The 21,509-nt window shown below is 36.3% G+C and overlaps 1 protein-coding gene across 27 annotated transcripts; it reads left to right on the top strand.

Annotated features, from left to right (window-relative positions):
• The first annotated feature begins 1,280 nt into the window (after nucleotides 1–1,280).
• On the top strand, nucleotides 1,281–21,122 carry LOC108653680 (uncharacterized). Of its 27 annotated transcripts, none has more exons than XM_018104361.3 (16): nucleotides 1,281–1,398; nucleotides 2,529–2,915; nucleotides 11,106–11,581; nucleotides 11,657–11,779; nucleotides 13,118–13,219; nucleotides 13,285–13,464; nucleotides 13,531–13,740; nucleotides 14,361–14,569; nucleotides 14,632–15,049; nucleotides 15,173–15,199; nucleotides 15,434–15,640; nucleotides 15,751–16,186; nucleotides 17,965–18,124; nucleotides 18,407–18,514; nucleotides 18,963–19,118; nucleotides 20,729–21,122. In XM_018104361.3, the coding sequence occupies exons 3-16, from the start codon at nucleotides 11,156–11,158 to the stop codon at nucleotides 20,772–20,774; spliced, it is 2,808 nt and encodes a 935-aa protein (XP_017959850.1). In that variant the 5' UTR covers nucleotides 1,281–1,398; nucleotides 2,529–2,915; nucleotides 11,106–11,155; the 3' UTR covers nucleotides 20,775–21,122. The 27 variants fall into 27 exon arrangements, 25 of the variants coding, with proteins under 25 accessions (XP_017959850.1, XP_017959851.1, XP_089117801.1 ...); XM_089261672.1 differs by lacking the exon at nucleotides 1,281–1,398 and adding an exon at nucleotides 1,441–1,464; XR_003979978.2 differs by lacking the exons at nucleotides 1,281–1,398; nucleotides 2,529–2,915 and adding exons at nucleotides 19,345–19,357; nucleotides 20,102–20,344 and having other exon boundaries at nucleotides 11,031–11,581.
• Nucleotides 21,123–21,509: the final 387 nt, after the last annotated feature.

The raw sequence follows: 21,509 nt of genomic DNA, 5'->3' as shown, positions 1-21,509 counted from the left end.
TAAAACGCCCCACTCTCAACTTACCAGAGAGTGGGCGCAAGTATTACCTAAACGTGCATAAATACCAATACGAAGTAACATGGATACACACCTGCTCCTCTCCTCCAACTCCATTATATAGTAGAGACCCGAATTGTTTTCCTAGTTGATTGAATTCTGAACATATTTCAACTTCCATATACAATTAAGACTAAATAGTGAAATTTATACAAGAACTTGACGAGAAAAAGTAAAAAAACAAAGAAAACAAAAAACATACGAAATATGAAATCGTTTGAAGATGATGAGTTTAGTTCTTAAGGCATATAAATATATATGTATAACGAAGTGAAATTGTTTATTAAGTGAAACATTTATTTATACAACAATGCGGAGGGACATTAATTTTAAATAATAATAATTTTTGATATTGATTGTGCAAGGTCGATTTAGAGATATTTAATCCTAGTTCTATATTGTATTGTATATGGGGCGGTGTATATGAAAATGTTATGATTTTTTGTATTTTTATATATGATCTTTGCATTGGCTAAAAAACTGCAACAAAAACAACAAACAAACAAAAAAAAAAAAAAAAAAAGAACTATTTTAAAGAAGAACCAACAAGATGATTATAAAGTTAATCAGGCTTGTGCAGTGGTAAGCGCGTAATTTTTATGTATTAAATTAAATATATATATACATATATACTTATATATACAAGAAATATTCAATATACAAGCATATAACAAAGCAGGCCTCGGAGAGTCGAAAGCAGAAGCAGCAACAATGGCAACGGCAGCAGCGAAGAGATAAGTTCTGGACTTGAGATCAAAATAAAAATCAGCAACGGATTCATTTAGAGATCTAAGTGGCATAAGTTATAAGCAGATATCGTATCGGGAGCGAAATGGAATAGAATGCATAATAAGCAAAAATTAAAAGAACGTCAAGTGAAATAAACAAGCGTTTGTATGTATAAATAACACTTTGTTTTATTTAAAATTGGGCCTCAGATAACAAAGTAAAACAAGTATGTAAATGTATTTTTTGAATTTCTGTTAACACATGACACTTTTATAGCAATCAGCTTATGTACGTTACTGAAAGCTTATCAGAATTTTGTTAGAGCTGCGCATGCGGTGTGGCAACGACTAAAATTACATTTCAGAATTTCCGTTCATTCCAAATATATTTATTATTAAGCTATTCATAATCATAAATTCTGTAGCAAAACAAATAATATTCTATTTAACATTTAAATCACACTGCCCGTACAGAAACTAGTTCGTCAACATGTATGGCCTGAACTGCGTTCGTGTTCGCACTGAACTGGCTCGATGTGGAACTCGTCATCGTTATCGAACTTTTCAACTTGCAAATAGTTAGTCTTATTGGACAGCTGAGCGCGAACGGGTGGTACGAACGCACAAATTTTCTTTTGTATATACTTTAAACCACAAACTGAAATCGACAAAACTTCAAGTGAAAAATTCGAATTAATCAACGCATTATATAGATTTAGTGCTGCATAAGTGCCAATTCTCACTCTTTCTCTAACTCTCCCTCTCTAATTGGAACTAATCACAACTGTGCTGTGTTGCGTGTGTGTGTGTATATGTGTGTGCGTGCGTGTGTTTATGCTTGGGGCTACAGTAAAACAGCGGCAAATCTTGTTGTTGGTTGCACCTATTAGAGAATCACCCACAAAATACGATGCAAAAAGGAAAGAGCAAGAACTGCCAGTAACAACAACAAGAACCCGTATGTTTAGCCTGCCATTGTAAGTGTGTGTGTGTGTGTATATATAGCTTGTGGTTGAATTTTGGCAGCTAGCGACAAAATATGTAGAAAATAAATATATTGTACATATATATATGTGTGTATATTTGATAGCTATGCAAAAATTAAATACAATTTGTACATATTCTGTCTGTAAATACCGAAATGCGGTAAACAATAATGTGAGCAATACAATACAATAGTGTGCGTGCGTGTGCTTAAATGCTGGCATGTATTTACATATATTGCTAAGTGTGTGTGTGTGCGTGCGTATAGACAATCAGTTGTCAATGAAGCTGTGCAGTTCAGTTAGCCGCTGCCGGCGCTTCGCTGTTGTTTATGTTGCTCTGCTCTAACAACGGCTCAAAGCTTGCGTGCCTGTGTGCTTGTGTGCGTGTGTGTGTATTGGTATGCGTTCGCTGCGCTGTCAATCTTAAGGGCAACCTAATTTGTATTTTGTTTGTCGAACTTATCAGCGCGACATTGAAAAGTTTAACAATATGTTAAAACGCTAGAGTTGGGCACGTGCTTTATTTGCTTATAAGACTTTATTCTAATTCTAATTCGAATTTACGTTATCAATATCTGGTATTAGTATACAAATTTAAATGTACATATATTATTAAATTTTTATTCTTGCTAACCGCAAATCGAATCCCCTTGAACAGTTCGAGGATTCGCGCTGTAATCACGCGCCCATCTCTAACTTCTAACTGTGCCTAGCTTAAACTCAAATTCAACCCAAGCAATATGTGAATTTCTTTCAGTTAATTTTACGACTTTTGTAAAATTCATCACACGTCGAAGTCGACTAATGAAACAGCAACGAAACAAATAAACAAAAACAATAATCATACAATCGACATAAATTGTCAACAATAGCAAGAAACAATCAACTCCAACTGAATCTCAAGAAACAGCAATACCAATAACAAAATATAATCATAATAAAACTACATACTAAACGGCTTTATTTTTAAATGTTTGGAAAATAAGCGACTGTGTTTTAGTTAATTGGAAAGTAGTTAGAAAATTTGTTGTGTGTTTTGTAATTTGTTATCAAGTGTATAAAAAGCAATTGAAAGCAAAAAACAACAAAATTGACTTTTATTTTTAACGATCTAAAAGTGCGCTAAAACATTTGTGATTCAAGTGTCAGTAGACGAAAGATTTAACTTTCGCCAATTTGCTTTATATATGTATAAATATGTATATATGAATATATATATTTATATGTATTTGTATATATACGTGTGTATTCCATATGTTGCTTAAGCATTGCCCACAGTTACTTTCATAACCGCCTTCTCCTGCCACCCACTCCTACAATATTTGTTTTTATTTATATTTTGCTAAACGCCCACATACACATACATACATACATAAGTGTAGCAAACACTCAGCTGCACTAGACACATACACACACACACACACCTACTCCTGCTTGACTGCCACTAACCAATGCCCCCAAAACCGCGTTTAACCAATGCAATCAAAACTTTCGTTCTACTTGTATTTATACAAATGTTGTTGTTGTTTCTTCTCTCAATATAAAATCCTGCAAAATCAAACGAAAATATTTCAAACTGCGCATCGGAATATATAAAACAACGCAAATTCCTGCATACAACATTACAACAAAAACAACAATTGGATGTTTATGGTGAGTACATACATACATACATAAATACATACATACATACATATATGAGGCAACTCGCAACCCCCATAGATCTAATGTAGTTACCCCACTTACAGTTAACTGGGCACGGCATTTTGCGTGTGTGTGAACTGAGCTTATTTTCTATTTATGTTTTTATTTACAACTTCAAAGCAAAAGATGCAGGATAACAGGCGAGTCGACCCGCAAGTTGTTTAGCTTTTCGGCTCGAGCTCTGCGTGCGTTATCGCATTAGATGCGTGACGTTACCCTACCCTTGAGACAACAGTTGCCACGCCTCGCATTTAGTTAAGAGCTAAGCGTTTGCAACCCCACTTTTCACTAGAAAATCATCACTCTTCCTCTCTCTTTGCCGCGCTCTCTTTCTCCCTCTCTCTCTCTCTCTTGCTCTATTCGTGAGGCAAAAAGTGTGTCACGGCATTTGCTTTAAGAGTCTGTCCACCCCCTTCACTCCCATCTCCAGTTGCCTGCACATTGACAACCCTCACGAGCAAAGATATTGAAATATGTTTAAGTATAGGTATAGTATAGGTATTTCTTAATAAATCAATTCGCCCTTTGGCGTTGCCCTGACAACGCGGTCAAAACATTTAACACAAAGTTCAAATACCTTTCTTGCATCTAATATTAAGCTATTTGCTTTGAGCGCTATGCCTTGGCCAGCCAAACAAATTGCCTGGCAAACAAACACGTGAGTGAGAGAGAGAGAAGGAGAGAGGGTGGGAGGGAGGTAGAGACACCAGCGCCAGCTGTTTGGCAAATATTTTCGGCTGATGTCAGCTTGGGGCTTGGCGCGAGGTCTCGCTTTTTGGGTGCTAGCCTTGTGTGTCGCCAGAGCCAAAAATCAATATTAAAAAAACTGAAATCGAAGTCGAACAAAAGATATTGTCGAATGCTAAATACGTGGGCTATAAACATTTACATATCTATATAAATGTATATTATATATGTAAATAATAATACGTACATACAATTAAGCATATACAAGTGTCATCGAAGCAGCTGCAAAACATAGACGCATTGAATCGATTTTTTTACATTGTAAAATTAAAGTTTGCCCATTTGTGAGATGGTATTACAATGCAAAGCAGAGGATTGCGAATATTATTTGTTATATTTTAGAGAGGTTTATTGTAGATTGAGCATAGAAATAGTAGTTTGCGAAAGAAGCAAAAAGAAATAATAATAACTATAGAAATAGTAGTAGTTTTAGAAATAGTAGTAGCCCTAGAAAAAGTTGTAGCTCTAGAAATAGTAAAGGCTGCAGAAATTGTAGTAGCTGTACAAATAGTAGTAGCTGTAAAAATAGTAGTAGCTGTAAAAATAGTAGTGGTTTGTAAAATAATAGTAGCAGATATAGAAATACCCCTAGAAATAGTAATGGCACGAATAGTGGCCATAGAAACAGTAGTAGCTCTAGAAAAATTAGTAATCTTAGAAATAGTAGTACCCATGGAAATGGTAGTAGCCGTAGAACTAGAGATAGTAGTAGTGGACTTAGTTATAGTAGGTGCCCGAGAAATAGTAGTAGCTGTAAAAATAGTAGTAGCCGTTCAAATAGTTGTAGCGGATATAGAAATACACAGAAATAGTCATGGCATGAATAGTGGCCATGGAAAGAGTAGTAGCTCTAGGAATAGTACTAGCTCTAGATATAGTACTAGCTCTAGAAATAGTACTAGCCCTAGAAATAGCAGTAACTTTAGAAATAATACTAGCTCTAGAGATAGTAGTAGCTCTAGAAATAGCAGTAACTTTAGAAATAGTACTAGCCCTAGAAATGGCAGTAGCTTTAGAAATAGTACTAGCCCTAGAAATAGTACTAGCCCTAGAAATAGTACTAGCCCTAGAAATAGTACTAGTTCTAGAAATAGTACCAGCTCTAGAAATAGTACTAGCTCTAGAAATAGCAGTAGCTTTATCATAATAACATGAATAGGAAATTTCTTAGAATTCTGCTGCAATATATAGCATTCAAATTAACAAAATAAAAACGTGATTCGAACTGCAATAATTTATAAATTTTTACAGCATAGAGAAGCTCGGCAAAGATCGATTTCATTGCAAGACTTGAGAGTATGAAAAATTAACCCGAGCCCAGCTACTGATTCCCACCTATTGCCACGGGCATTGTCATTTTGCCTGACAGACAGCCTGACATCCTGAGTGCCTATTGTCCTAGCTGGGCAATCGATAAGCCGAGGCAGTAGCAGCGAAAGCCAGCTGCGAAAGCTGTGTGAACTTTGCAGCTGAACTTTGCTCGCAGCGCGAGCGAGCAGCAGCTGAGGCGGCTCAACTTGAACTTTGCTTGCACAACAATTGTTGTCAGACACGAAAATAACATGGGGCGACTGGGTCATTGGGTGATTCAAATAGAGAGAGAGAAAAGACGAAAAAAAAGACGCACTTTCAAAATCCGTTGTAGTCACTCCAGTCACTCTAGTCACTCCACCAATTACAACAGCTTTGCGGCAACAGTGCGTATGCGTAATGCAGGAGTCATTAGCGCATAATGCGCATACGCCGTGTGTAACGAGCAATAGATTCACCATTTCCGCTGTTGAATAATGATGATGACGAGATCTAGTCAAAAATTGAAGATTTCATGCGCCATTGACAATGATAGAGAGAGAGGGAGAGAGAGAGAGTGAGAGAGAGAGGAAGAGTTAGAGAGAGCAAAAGTCTGTACTAAAGGTCAGCTTGATTTGTTTATAAATATTGCTCGCATGCGGCTAATTATGGCTGGTTTGAAAGTTGAATTGAACAGCAATTGAAATGTGTATTTATGACTTAGTTGCAGCTGCCAATCAACTTTAATAACTGCATTAAATGAAATGCGAATAGTGCTGATAAGCAGTGCTAGTATATAGAAACCTCTTTTTGGCATTCAAACACAACTCAAGCTAGACAAAGGTCTCTCATTCTCACTCTCTCTCTCTCTCTCTCTCTCTGTCTTTGTCTTTGTCTATGTGAGATTTCGCATTCTTTGCACCTAGACAACACCCATTTGTTGACGATGACGTCCTCCTCCAATTGACAACAAATATTCAACGCTTGTTTAAATGACATCAGCACGTGTGTTTCAACTACATTATATATGGTATATAGTATATAAGTATATATCAATTTATATACCCTTATTTGATTGTTACATTCAGTATGCTGGCGCCAGCTTTCACTGTGATTCAGCCCCAGAGATTAGATAAACGCTGTCTAGCACTGTGTTTAGTGAATGAATCAGGCTTCGCTCTTGTAGATTTCGTCTTTGATTGTCAGCTAATGTCTAATCAATTAATATAAATTGCCAATGCCTTAAGCACTTCTCCTTGGCCTTGCTGTCTGGCTGACTGTCTGTCTCTCTGCTTGCATTTGCGGTTAGCTGTATCGTCTTACTGAATCTCTATATCTAGTGCCACCTGATAAGCTCTACAGTTACTGGAAGGGCTCCTCTGTAATTAATTTGCTGCAGCTCGCAGGGCCAGATCTGTCAGCTCGGCTTGTTCTCAGCTATTTAATTACTGCGCCATATTCAGATGGCGTAATGCATGAACGACAACTCCATGGCAGCCCAGGCAGGCCATTAAGAGTGCTGCTTATGACCCGCCTAACGGTCTGTGCGGGCTATTAAAAACGGGAAACACGAACCATGGAGCTCGGGTCTCTTGCCAACCTGTTGCGGATCGACGGCCCATTGCAAATGCTCACATATCATTTCATTTAATTAGAGCTTGAAGGCACTTGAACAATTATATTCTAGATATGATGGAAAAATTGCTAAAATTATTGTATTATTATTAGTTAATTCAATTCCAATTTTAGGAAATGTATTACTTTATATTTTATAGAATAAATAATCAAGGAATTAATTTGATTTATTTTCCCATTTTTATTTCAAATTGAATTGAAATTCTACATTCTCTTTGGGCTATTTACGATGTTGCTGAGATTATTATTTATTATTTATATTGAAAATTATAATATATAATTTTAGAATATATACAAAATTAGAAAAGTATAAAATACTCTGACTTCTTTTTTAGATTTTAAAATTTTTTTTTTAATTTTATTTCATTTTAATTATATTTTTCGTGTTTAGTAAATTTTGGATTTGCAGATTTGTATTTATTATTAATTTAAATATGTTTTATTTATTATTATAAATTTAATACAAATATATACATACATATGTATTAATCCGAATAAACATTTTTAATCGATTAACTTTTTGTTTTGTTTTGCAATTCAGCAAAATTGTTCATCTTAATGAGCATCGATTCATTCTCATTTATTCATTCACTTTAACTGCAATTATCCAACTGTTTTCGAAAACTTGACGTGATTCAAGAAATCCATGAATCTTCTCTCTTTTTTCATGTTTAAGTGAGATTTTTAATTCAGTTAAAATACAATTAAGAAAAAGACATTTTTATATGAATCAATAAATAATAATAAATAAATTTAATAAAAATACCATTACAATTTATATTAAAAAAAAAAAAACAGTAAATATAAATATATATAAAGTAAATATAAATTATAAATCTTGAAACTTTAACCAATTCCAATTGAATTCATGTTTCCATTCTAATTAAAAAATAAATAAATAATAATAATAAAAATAAATAATAAAAAAAAATAATAAAAAAAAAATAAATAAATAATAATAATAAATAATAATAAATAAATAATAATAAATAAATGATTAATACATAATTCCAGTTCATATTTATTGATTCATTCATTTAATAATTAATAATATTTGAAATCGATATACAGAAAATATATTTAAGAACGTTTTCCTTTCCTTTTCCTTCTCTGTACATTGGCGAAAAATTCATAGAATGTAATTATTATGCGATTCTCTCTATCTCTAGCCACATTTCTTTGCTTTAACGTTCACATTTATTGGCTGTATATATGTATGTATGTATATAAAAATGTAATTATGTACTACATATATATATATATATATATATATATATATATATATATATATATATATATATATATATATATATATCTTTATATGTTCCTAATGAATTGAAAAAAAATCTGGTGGCATCGCATCGCCGGCGTTTCCTTAACAAACAATGAAGAACATTTTGTTCATTGTTAACACTTGTAAATTCTGTTGGCAAGAGTTTAGGCACAGTGGGTAAACATATAAGAAACTTTAAAAAAGTATAAAATTGTACATTTTATTTATAAAAAAAACCAAATAGTTATTTATTAAAATAAGTAAAATTTATAAAATAATAAATTCGTAATTATAAATGTAGTTTTTGCCAAATTTGGTATCAATGCTTTGCTCCACTGTGCAGCAGCGAAAGATGCGTTCGGTATTTTCATCATTCAGTTGTTTGGCGTTGTCTTTGCTTTTGTTGCTTTCGGTTTGACTTGTTTTGCTATTGTTCTATGCTTAAAAATATCCACGAATACTTGTTGCTCTCGTAAGAGCTATTGGTGCGCCTTCCCCAGCCCACCTGCCCGCCCTGCCACAGTGGGGTCAATAGACGAGCCGTTAAGTCAAAGTCAACGGCGCATTTAAATGCAAGTGTACATATATGTGTGCACAGCGGTGTATATAGATACTAGATATGTATGTGTGTATGTGAATGAATTGTATCTGTTTGTTTTTTTTTTTTTTTTTTTTTCATTCGGAAGCAATTCGCAAATGACATGAAACAGATTCCAGGACTGAGATGCAAATATATATATATATATGAATGTGTGTATATGTATATGTAATGTATATATATGTATATATATTTGCTTCGTTTGCCAAGAAATTTAACAACTAGCAATTGTTTAAACATTAACTGCATTGAGTGCCAAATAAGCGCTCAAGTGGAAGCGAGATTCCAATTGAGATTCCAATTGGAATTTGCCTTTATCAACTAATAATTTCTTATTTGATATCATGCTTCGGTTTGACTAGAATCTGCCTTAAAGGGCTGGCAATTAGGCACATTTTGCCTTTGCCTTTGCTACCAGAAAGCAGTCTTACGTCATTTCTTTTTGTGTTTTTGTTGCGCCTCTTTTGAATGAGAATTTATGTATGTATTTATTTATTTACATACAATGGGCGCAGGCTACTGCGTCTGACTCTCTAAGAGCATTATAATTTTGCCATGAATTTTGTGGCGCAGCAGTCAAATAAAATTTGGGTTTAAGCACTTTACCAAGAACAAGTGGATATTACAAGGAGCGAGGGCTTATATAGAAATTTGCAATAAAATCAAAACTTTGTGAGTTATTAATGTTTTGATTGTAGTTTTATATCCCATTAGCTATCCCCAGCTTCTTTTAGCTATATATATTTTTTGTGTATTCTCTGCACTTCACATGAAATTCCATCTGTATGTTGACTTGAGTTGCCAAAGACTTCTCTCATGCTTAGGCTCTTTTAATTGCCGAGCTGCTTGCTCAATCAGCTCAGACAACTTCAAGAAATCTACATGGCCTACCAAAAGCCGAGCCTCTATTTATAATTTTTGTTTTAAATTATTTACACATGTTCAGCAGACGTAAGACAATGCTCAAGTAAGAGGCAATGTCTACTTCATATTTCCACATCAAAATGTTATCGATAACTTAGGCATTTGCTGCACAGTCGACTGTCGATAATTCGAAAAGGCCAGGAATCAGTTATTTTTCGATTTCCACAGCAGTTCAAACTATCGAGATTTATCGAGAACGTTTTTTTGCGATTTATCGGGATCTTTTATATAGATCCTTTATCTTTATCTTTCTTTTATATATATAGTAGAAATTATCGAGACTCGTCTGTAATATATTTATTTAGTTATTATTATAGGTTTTTTCATAGAGCATTTAGCATTCGGCATTTTGTTGTTTACTTTGGTTTATTGCTCTTCTTCTTCTGTGCTTTTTTTTTTGTTTTGTTTAATTTTGTTTCTTTTGTGTTTTTGGCATGTTCTTTGAGCACGTCGCGACCTCAAAAAGTTATGACGTCAATAGTTGCCTGCCTGCCTGCTCCAGTGTCTCTACAACTCTCTCTCTCTCTGTTCCTTTCTCTCGCTCGCTCTCTCTCTCTCTCTCCCACTCCTGTTCTCTCTTTCGAGCTCTATGCGTCGGCGCATTAACGGCTCTGCCACCTTCATCGTCGCTGTGAGATACACACGTTTGAGGGGCCCGCGAATTGTGTTCAGTTTCATTTCGGTTCGGTTTTAGAACAAAACGATTTTCATTTGAGTTTTTTCGCCTTATTTGACGCACCTTTTCCGTTATTACTTTTTCGCCAAATCTAATATTAATTATATAGCAAAATAAAATATTTTTTATTTATTTTGATTTAGTTTCAAGCGAGTTGTTTTTTTTTGTGTGCAATATTGAAATAGTTTTCGGGTTTTCGCTGTGAGTGGAAAGCTTTTTCATATTTTCTAATGAGAAGAACAAAAAATGTTCAAAGTTCTATAAATAGACATGGCTATACACAGAGCAGATCCCCGAGCCAGTGGTGCTTGTTGTTGCAATACACACACACACATAGACATATACCTCTATATATACTGTTATATATGGGCCAACTGTTTCGTATTACTAACTAATCCAATTCGAATTTCAGACTTTGTTGCCATTATGATGCTGCTCTCTGATCGCTGGACCCTCACCATGCTTTGTTAAACAATGGATCTGGCAGATCAAATCGATGACTATATCTGTTCGTTCGAGGGACTTGGTGACTTAACAATGGACTCCTTAGCCATCTTCATATTCTTGTGGGCCGTCTTGGCCCTATTCTCCGTTTGGCTGTGCAAGCTGCTCTACCACAAGTATCTGAATAAGGGCGCCAATGCCGCCGCCTCTACCGGCAGTGCCGGCAACAGTCGCCAGGGCAGTGTGGCTCCTGGTGCCGCTGGCAAGCCAGAGAAGCGACTGTCCGAGCCACGCGATCTGCTGGCCACCAAGAGCAAAGTCGAGGATCTATCGAAGCCACTAACCGGCGCGGGCGGTGCTGGCGCCGGTGCAGCAGGCCGCGGACGCTCCACAGCCTCGCCCATGGGCGGCGCTGCGGCCGGTGCGCGTCGTCGCGTGGTGCGCCAGAGCTCTACGGGACCAGAGAACCGCAAGAAACGATATGTGCCACCGCCCTCCAATGTGGTGGGGCCAGAAACGGTAAGTGAAGTAGTGCTGATTCCGCTGACCTCCAAGCTCCAAGCTCCAGCTCAATTGAAATTGATTTCTTTGCAGAGCTCCGTCACATGGACCAGCCAAGTGTTTCGCTGGCTCTACAGCGATCTAGTTATAGTCAACGAACTGCTCATGTCCTGGGTGATAGCACTCAACGACACCTTGCGCAAATCCGTCGAAGAGGTGAGTCCATGATCTCAGACCAGTCCAGCTACAGCTACAGCTACAGCTTGTGACGTCACTAGAATTGCTTTACGCCCACTCCCAGCTCTCCCCTAGTTCTCTCTCTATGCGTCGGCGTCCATTGAACCCTGTTCTGGTTACGTGGCCTCGACTTTCAACTTGAAATCACACAAAAAAATCAACTTTGTTTAGCTTTTTACTTGGCTTAGCCGAGGCGCTCAGCCAGTCAGGCGTAGCCGGCGTAGAAACGCGTTTTGAGCTCAGCTAGCGATGCTTGTTTTTTCTTTTTTTATGATTGAATTTTTTTTTTTTTTTTTACCTTTATTGTTTTCTTTATCAGCGTCGCTCCCCGAACGTAGGCCAAGGTCAGCAATTTTATTTGTGAGCTGTGCGTTAGTCACTCACTCGCTGCTTTATGACTTTTTCTGGCTCTGTTGTGTTTTCGAATGGCGTTCACATCCATATGAACCAATTCTTTATAATCGCCGCTTACGTAATGTCGCCAAAACCAGAAACAGTCCGAGACGGCAGAGTCGTCCAACAGGTTTTCTAGAACGGAGGCCGGTTAGCCGCAAAGGCGACCGCAAGGCTGCATCCTTCAGGTCTCAGATTGAGCGTAGTCAATGTGATTGATTAAAGTTCTTTCAAAGCGATAAATATCGATAAATATATATGCCTATATGCTTAGTCAGATTTCAGTATTATTATCACATCCTCTTCGATCTTATCGATAGCTAAAATATATATATTTGTTTTCTATTTTATGATCATACTTTTGGACTGTGAAATGGTATGATTCAATTGATTGCGCTATTAATTATTGATGATACAGCCAACAGCCCGATAAATATTGATAAGCATTATCGTTTCTATGATAATAGTAAAATTTTTATTGGTTATTTTAAGCTTTATTACTGTAAGCTCACTTAATTTTCAGTTTATGTTATCGGGAACAGACAGAAAACCATCGTTAAGTATCGATATACGCCACAAATTTCGTAATCATATATTGTTGCATTACTGACTTAATTTATGTAGTTTATTATGGGATATTGAGAAGTTTAAGTTATCGATATATATATCGATATTTTAAATATGTTGTATGCAAATATTTTACTGGATATAGAAACTATTGAATATGATCGATAAACAGCAATAAAATCGATAGAAGCATTGAATGTCAGAGACAAGTCTAGCAATAGATGCCATCAAAGTCCATATATACATATCGTTAATGAGTGTCAAAGTATCATCAAATACTGTCATCACTTATTAGCTGTTATCGATAACTCATTTAACACATCGATAAATATCAACTGTTGTTCTCTTCATTTACAGCATGGCGTAGCAGTTGAGGTGGTGCGCGTACTGCCCGACAGCCCAGCACCGGCTCTAAATAATATATTTTGCAATTGCGAGGAACAGAATCCCGCTGAAATGGTAAAAGGAGTGCTGAAATAACTGATCCATCCATGCTAATTGGCGCCCAACTGTTTTGCTTACAGCTCATCACCTTCGACTGCGATGCGATGCCGGTGCTGCAGGTGAAGACTTTCAGGCAGAAGTCGGGCAAGGTGGAGACCTCGCATTACAAGGTCACCGTCTCCCGTTTCCGTGCACGCATGTCCATACCCATCAACTACAATACGCTTAAGGGTGAGATGCGTGTGGACGGCTATCCGGACGTAAGTACATAGATATATGAAATGATGTAATAAATGTTGATAACTAATACTATATATGCATTACAGGTGCGCATTACCATGAACAGTGTGGGCGCCATCAAGCCCATGGATCAGGATGAGCAGCAGCTGCAGACAGTGATCACCGATATATTGACGACGGCGCTGCGCGACACCGTCTATCCGGTTGACTTCTCCATCTACTCGACCTGCCCGCGCGCCGAAGTGGAGCCCCTCGAGTTGCCTGTAATCTATCCCGTGCACTATGATTCGCTGGCGGTGAGAGCGTGTGGAGAGCAGTGAGAAGCGTCTGTTCTGTGTTGCTCGTTCTATGCGTATTTGTCGTAACTCTTCCCGTCGACATCAGCCCCATTTCAACTAGACACACACACAAGTGTACAAGTACAGTGATGTCTCTGACTCAAGCACACCACACACAGACAATGAAAGACAACACTTCTCATTGTTCTAACGCCGCAACACCAAAGGACATATACAATCTTGTATCTATCATTCAGCGTTCCGTTGAAATGAATGAAATTCGCCTTTGCTGTCCATTTGACATGTACCACTCGATGTTTTGACCATTGCCTTGGGCTCTAGTTAAACTGTTCTCTCTCTCTCTCTCTCTCTTTTGCGCTCTCTCTTTTCAGGGCAATCAATACTTTCAATATTATTACAATTACTAAATCTATATATATATATATGTATTATATATAAATCACCCCCGTTGAGTTTCCCCTCGTTTAAAGGCGAATTTCATAAGCTTCAGCTATGCTCTAAGTTCTCTCTTTCTATCTCTCTCTTTCAATCTCTATCTCTACTTCTCTCTGAGTCAATTCAATTCTGTTAATTCATTCATTGTCACTCGCTCACTTGCATGCTCGGCCCACACACAGCACAACATGGAGAATCTGGGCAGCGGCATGCTGCGCGATGGCCAGCACATGGTATCGGGTCGCCGCCTGCTGGTGAAGATCGTCAAGGGCGAGGGACTGAGGGATGCGCACGAGCCCTATGTGGTCATCGAGATGGACGAGCCGGCGCAGAAGAACCAGACGGGCACTCAGCGAGGCAGCAAGCCCTACTGGGATGAGCATTTCCTATTGTGAGTGGAGACTCTTCCTGGTCTTTAACTGTACTGCTTTACTAATACCTCTTCTTCTTCAGCGAACTCTCCCCACAATCGGCTGAAATACTGTTTGAGGTCTATGATCATCCGGTGATTGCATCGGATCCGCCCAAGTTCCTTGGCCTCGGCCTGGTCGGCATTGACGAGCTGGCCGTGGGGCCCGCCTCCACGCAGGTGCTGCAGCTGCAGCCACGCCCCTACGAGACACAGCCCGTGACGGGCGCCATCACCGTCGACTTTGTGTTCATCGAGGGCGCCGAAATCCCAGCCCATGCCCGTCCCAATCGCCTGAAGGAAGCCCTGCGCCTCAGCACGCCCGCCATCAATGAGCACATACGCAACGGCGCCGACCTGGCCGACGCTGCGGTCCGTGCCCTGCAGGATGGCACCCTCTCCGGCTCCACCGGCAGTGGCCAGCCCAGCAAGAGCACCCTCATCATACACAGCGTGCAGCGGGTGAGTTGCCAGCGTTCCGACATTCCCAGTCAGATTTCCTTTTTTTTTTTCCTTTTCTCTTTTTCGTTTTATAATTTATATTTTGATTTTCTTTCATATTTCTTTTCATTGCATTTCCCGCAGAACTCGACCAATCCACATGCATTTAAGGTAACCTATGCGCCAGTTTTCCATTTTCTTTTACCATTTTCATATACATATATATTTGAGTTGAATTTCAATTACACTTAATTATGTGCTAATCAGCTATCCAGATCCATTCATACGACGTTGAGCTAATCTGAAAACAAACAAACAAAAATATGAAATTTCGTTTCTCGTTCTGTTTATTGATCGTTTTGCCTAACCCCGCGCTTATCTAACCACACCCATCGCTCCGGCCAGGTCGAGCTGAACAAGGATGGCCAGATCGAGGTCACCGAGAGACCGTCGCCGACGGAGCTCGACCAGGCCGTCGCCCAGGCCTTCGAGCGTGCTGCCAACGAGGCTGCGGCCAATGCGAGCTCGATCGATCTGGTGGACAGTCCGGGCAGCGACTCGCCCAATACAACAGGTAACACAGTTAACACCAACGAGGAGACCACAGCCGAGGTGAGTAGCACGCAAGAGTTTCGAGTTTCACATTTGCACTGAGCATGGCATGCGCACCTGTCCTCGAGTTTGGGATTAGTTCGATTCTAGCGATTTCTTTCCTTTCGCAGTTTGGCCAGCCAAATGCCGCCTCCTCGCCGAATGGGAGTGGCTATCACAACAACTACAGCCTGAATGGCACAAGCAATCTGAATGGCAGCGGCAGCGGCTACAACTCGAACAGTTTGACCCGCAATGGCGCCTCCTCGCCATTCCCGAGCCAGCAGCAGCAGCAGTCGGGCTTGGATCTGGATGATCGTGGTCGGAGCAAAAAACGTAATTTCTTTGGCACCCTCAAGAAGCGTCTCAGTCGTTCTAAAACCCGCACCCTATCGGCCGATCAGCCCAATAACAACAACCATAATTCACAATCAGCCAATAATACAACAACAACAACAACAACAACAAAAGCAGGACTCACTCGAACAGCCACTGGAACCCACAATGGTGATTCTTCCCGTTCATTATCTGTCGATCGTGCCACTCTGTCTAAAAGCAATTCACTTGGTAATTACCCCAAAGTCCATTTCACACCATTCATCACGCTCACAGGCACACACACACACACACGCACACTCAGACAACATTAATGTACATTCACATTAGATCGTATCTAACTTTTGCACTAAATGCATGTGTTTATCAAGCGGAAACATATTTGTACAAAAATATTCATGTGGCACATAATTTGAAAACCTTACAAACAAAATCCATAGAGCATGCACATTATTTAAATATATTTAAAATTAATATAGGCTGAACTTTGGTAATATAATAAATAAAACTTAAAAAAACACACCCCGAAATTCCCATTTGCCATGGGCTTAGGGTATAAAAAAAAACATGAAAAATGAAGAAAGACAAATCTTTCAAATGTGATATTACCCTAATTAATTTTTTTTTATTAACTAATTTTTTTCTAAACAATAATATGCAAAGCTTAAACTTTAAATTAAAATTTGTATATAATTATAAATTGGGAGGAAAACAAATAAAAAATAAAAAATATAAAAAAAAATAAAAATTAATAAAATAAAAAATATAAAAAATAAATAAATCAAATAAAAAAATAAATAAAAAATAAAATAATAATATATAAATTAATATATTAAAAAAAAATAAAATAATAATATTTAAATGAATACATTAAAAAATAAAACTTAATAATATAATATCAAGAATAATATCTTTAATGCATAAAATAAATTTAATAAAATATAATATATTCCAAAACATAAAAATATAAATAAAATTTTTAAATTTGTATATAATTATAAATTCAAGCACAATAAATCGGGAAGAAAAGAAATAAAATAAATAAAAAATATTTAAAAAAATAAATAAATTAAATTTAAAAAAAAAAATACAAAATAAAATAATAATATTTAAATTAATATATTAAAAAAAATAAAATAATATTTAAATGAATACATTAAAAAATAAAACTTAATAATATAATATCAAGAATAATATCTTTAATGCATAAAATAAATTTAATAAAATATAATATATTCCAAAATATAAAAATATAAATATGAGTAAGTCATAAAACTATTAATAATACATTAATTATAATTTGTATACATACATACATATATGTATATATGAAGTATTAATAATGCAATAATTATAATTTGTATACATAATATTAAATGAGTTCTAGCCAAATATTTAGCAACATTTTCCCATTATTTGATATATTTACTAATATGCTCAAGGATTCAAGACTCTACCTAGCATCTACATACATATTTGTATATCATATCATATATCATATACATGTATGTCTCATATATATATACATATTTCGTTTCCTAGTCGTTCTTGCGTTATGTCCTTAACTTTACTTTTACCGTTCTTTATTCTACTTCTCTCCCCCAAACGCTAACCAAAACATAAAAACTGTTTTCCCGCACGTAAACTTAACAATCTGTATGTACCTCTTGTTTAATACTTTCCATGTATTTATGTATATGCCTTACACACACACACACACACAAACACAAACACAAACACACCTGTTGAACTGAACACAAAAACGGAATTTTATTATTATAAATTATTTTTCTTACACGATATTTATTTTTTTCTGTTCATTTGGTTAAAATTATGTTTTTCTTTTACATTTATTTATTTTCATATACATATATTTTGGTGTATTCGGGTGTTTGGTGTGTGTGGATCTTATTATATAAATATCTTATATAACTGCAACAATAACAACAACAACAACTACTACAAATATATCATCATCAACAACAACAACAACAACATTGCAATTGAAGGACCCCGCATGGGCATTGGTAACTCCATCACCGACCACTCACGACGCTCTTCAATTTCAGAATCCTCAGCCATCTCCGGTTTCTCCTCGGCTAGCAACAAGACCTACGTACACGAGGCGTCCACCTTGGTCCTGGAGACAGTCGAAAATGGCGTTAAGCGGTTAGCATGCATACGAATTTTATTTAGATTACATTTCGATTAGACTCAAGAAGCTATATAGCTGGTTAAAAGAGAGTCTATAGATGTCTGATAAGACTCATCTATGAAGTTAATGCTATCAAGAAATTCTCCTTCTCTATCAAGTTTATGCTTAAACTTATCGATAATCGATAAGAATCGATATGTTTATGACATATATATACTAGTCGGACACCTTCGACTGCAGTTTTTTTTTTTTTTATATTTTTAACGATTTACTAATTATTTGTTATCTGCTTGCAGGCATTTCATCGTGCCACTGGCCATTGCACAGAGGCCTCGCTGGCGTCGCAAGGGCACCAAGCTGCACATCTACAACGATCACACCTTCATAGCCAAACATTTGAGCGGGTAAGTCAGAGGGGAAGAGAGAGCATGAAGGAGAGAGAGAGAGAGTGAAGTCAGATAGTTATGGAGAGGCGTGAGCTAATAGGACTGTAAGAAATGAGCGAAGGAATGAGAAAGAAGAGAGAGAGAGAAAAATGATAGGGTGAAGCGAGAGATAGAGGACTGTGTGAGAGAGAGAGGGATCCTAAACCTAAGAGCAGATTACGAAAGAAGCCTGCGTAATAAATGAGAGAGCGAAGAGAGGAACAGAGAAATAACAGAAGTCTCTCTACTTCTGTTAAAAGAGGAAAAAATAAGATAATATAGTAAGCAAAAACGAAATGGGAGAGCAGAGTGAAAAGGGAAATCAGAGAAATCAATGAGAAATAACGATAGAGACATCAAAGAGCGATTCCATCTGTACTCTCTGCCCCCAACATTTAACATCTCATTAACATTTTTCAATCCACAGTGGTGGCTTGCAGTGTTCGATCTGCATGAAGTCCATACCCAGGCGGCCGGGCAAGCAGGGCTACGAGTGCCGCGACTGCCAGTTGATATGTCACAAGCAATGTCACGTCCGTGCTCCACAGGCGTGTCCCAATCCCACGGTGCTCTCCATGGAACTGTAAGTAGTCCATTTCAATTGCTGATCGCTTACATAAATAATACACTTCAGTTGAATATATATCCATATATAATTATATCGTTTATATACGGTGGTTGGCTTTAGTAATTGAAGTACTAATTTATTGTTTTTCGTTCTTTATTTCTTTCTTCTTTTAAATACACACACGTACACACACACGAACACGAACATACGTTACCCTGCCCCTGCTCAATTGACAATTTAGAACCTCATATCCGGTACTCACAGAGCGAGATTTGACTCTATAGTTAACATAACTTACACTTAAATATCCAATATGAAATACTTAACATTGAATAATGTTCTATTTCTATCTCTATTTTCTATTGTAATGTCCGCTTAAATGCTCCTGAATATTTACAACATTTGATTTGCAATTATTACAAATTTGCGTTTCTTTTACTTTTTTTTTTAAATTTATTTATTTATTTTTTTTTTAAAGATTTGACGTCAAAATTATAAAGTTTTCAGTTATTTTAGAATTTAATTTGAATTTAAAGTCATTTTCTATTTTAGCGGCGGTTTTTAGTCTGAATTTGGTCATATTTTTATTATTCAGCTGCATTAACGTACACAAGTACTGTTAAGTATATTATGCATCCTCTTTATGCGTGTCCTTTTACTCTAATGCTGTCTCTTTTTTCTATATATTAAGCCATACACACACGCACATTCGTATTTGCTCCATTTGCAATCCACACAGCTTTCATTACATGCATTAACCTAAGCACATACACATACACAGATGCTTACACACACACCGGCAAAGACTCACACACACACGCATAGTACTTGCGAGCATTCATCTGTTAACCAATCTGTAAACACTCTGAATTCTGTAAACACTCACACACACACACAAACACATAAAGCACAATAATATCCTAATTCATTTTTGTTTTTACACAGTCTTCTAACATAATTTCACACATTTTTCTATTTCACTCAAAACATGGACACAGGATGCCGATTGATCAGTAAAGTTTTAAGCGCACAAATATATAAAAATCAATGTTTTATTATAATGAAGAAGAAAAGAGCAGCAGTAGAATTAAGTAATTAATAATAAAATATACATTTTGACGTCAAGATCAGTTTATGTTCAACATTCACGCGAAATATACATATGTATAGAGAGCAGGGAGATTATTTTTTAGGCCAATTGTTCAGATCTTCCGTTATCGTTCACTAATTTTGGACAATGGGTAAGAACTGCAGCTGCACGCATGCTAATGTTCCAGTTAACAGTTAACAATTTACAATACCAGCTTTTTAAAATAACAGCCAAAAACAAAAACAAACTTTACATTCTGTTTATCGATAAAACGAAAATTCCAATTATCTAGTTATCGCTTGAAATGAAATTTTTGTATGTTAATGAGAATGTTTTATTTTGAAATGGATTATGTGAATGTAATTTGATTTATTTTTTAAATAATTTTAATTTTGTTACTGTTACAATTAAATTTTTCATTTAGCTGCCGCCTGTAGTTCGTTGTGTTATAGCATTATCCCTCTGTTGTTAGTCAATTTGTTATTAATTATCATTTTTAAGCGTATCTAATCTATTTTTCATTCTCTTTTCACAGAACGAAACTAAATCTAACTGCTGCGGATCGTAGCAGGAAATTATAAAAAAACCTACAATAAAACAAATTCGAATCGAAATAATATATATAATTAAAAATAGTATGCAATTTATACATATGGAGCGAAAGAGAAGTCGTCTAGAAATATTGAAACCCTAAACTCAGAAAGAATCAAACTACAAACAATTTATAAACCTATAATCTATATATACAAAATTATGTTATTTATTTTATATTCGAGTGCAATAATTTGGGTTTATTTCTAAACTGTTTTCCTAACTTTACTGCAAATTATTACAAAGAACTTGAATATTTTGTATTTTTATCATCACGAATAATAATTGTACAAATCTGAAAACATTTTTGAATAAAAATTGAATGGCAAAAAGGAAAATTCGAATTTTTATTGTTGGTCACACTTAACGGGTAGTTCAGATGGCAGCACTAAGAGCTGAACAGCTGCTTAGGCAAATATCGAATATATGTTAACAGTCACATCAATTGCTACTAACATTGCCAATCGAGCACAACAGCGGCTTTTGTTAACATCTTCAGTGACAATGGTGACAATAAGCACTAAGGGAAACAACTTTGCAAGCTGCAAAAAGGCTTACATGGCCAGCTTTTAAGAATTATTGTAATTTTATGTTGTATAAGAATATGGAACAAACCCAAAATTGTTTAATGGAAAACATATCTCATTAGCAACACTGCTCGTTCGGCAACATGTGGCCAAACATGCTCATCGTCTTGGCAACATTTTCTCAAAATGCTATTTAAC

This window comes from Drosophila navojoa, chromosome 5 (assembly GCF_054131105.1).
Source record: "Drosophila navojoa isolate 15081-1374.11 chromosome 5, UAZ_NAV_1.0, whole genome shotgun sequence".
In the NCBI taxonomy this organism is placed as follows: domain Eukaryota; kingdom Metazoa; phylum Arthropoda; class Insecta; order Diptera; family Drosophilidae; genus Drosophila; species Drosophila navojoa.
Note: the sequence above shows the minus strand (reverse complement) of the source record. Positions and strands in the feature narration are given on the sequence as shown.

Excerpts from the sequence above, each read along its gene's own strand:
- LOC108653680 (XM_089261671.1), top strand. The coding sequence starts at position 11,093 with ATGGATCTGGCAGATCAAATCGATGACTATATCTGTTCGTTCGAGGGA. Across the intron at positions 13,220-13,284 it reads AACAGAATCCCGCTGAAATG|CTCATCACCTTCGACTGCGA; the intron begins GTAAAAGGAGTG and ends TTTTGCTTACAG. Across the intron at positions 15,641-15,750 it reads ACGAGGAGACCACAGCCGAG|TTTGGCCAGCCAAATGCCGC; the intron begins GTGAGTAGCACG and ends TTCCTTTCGCAG.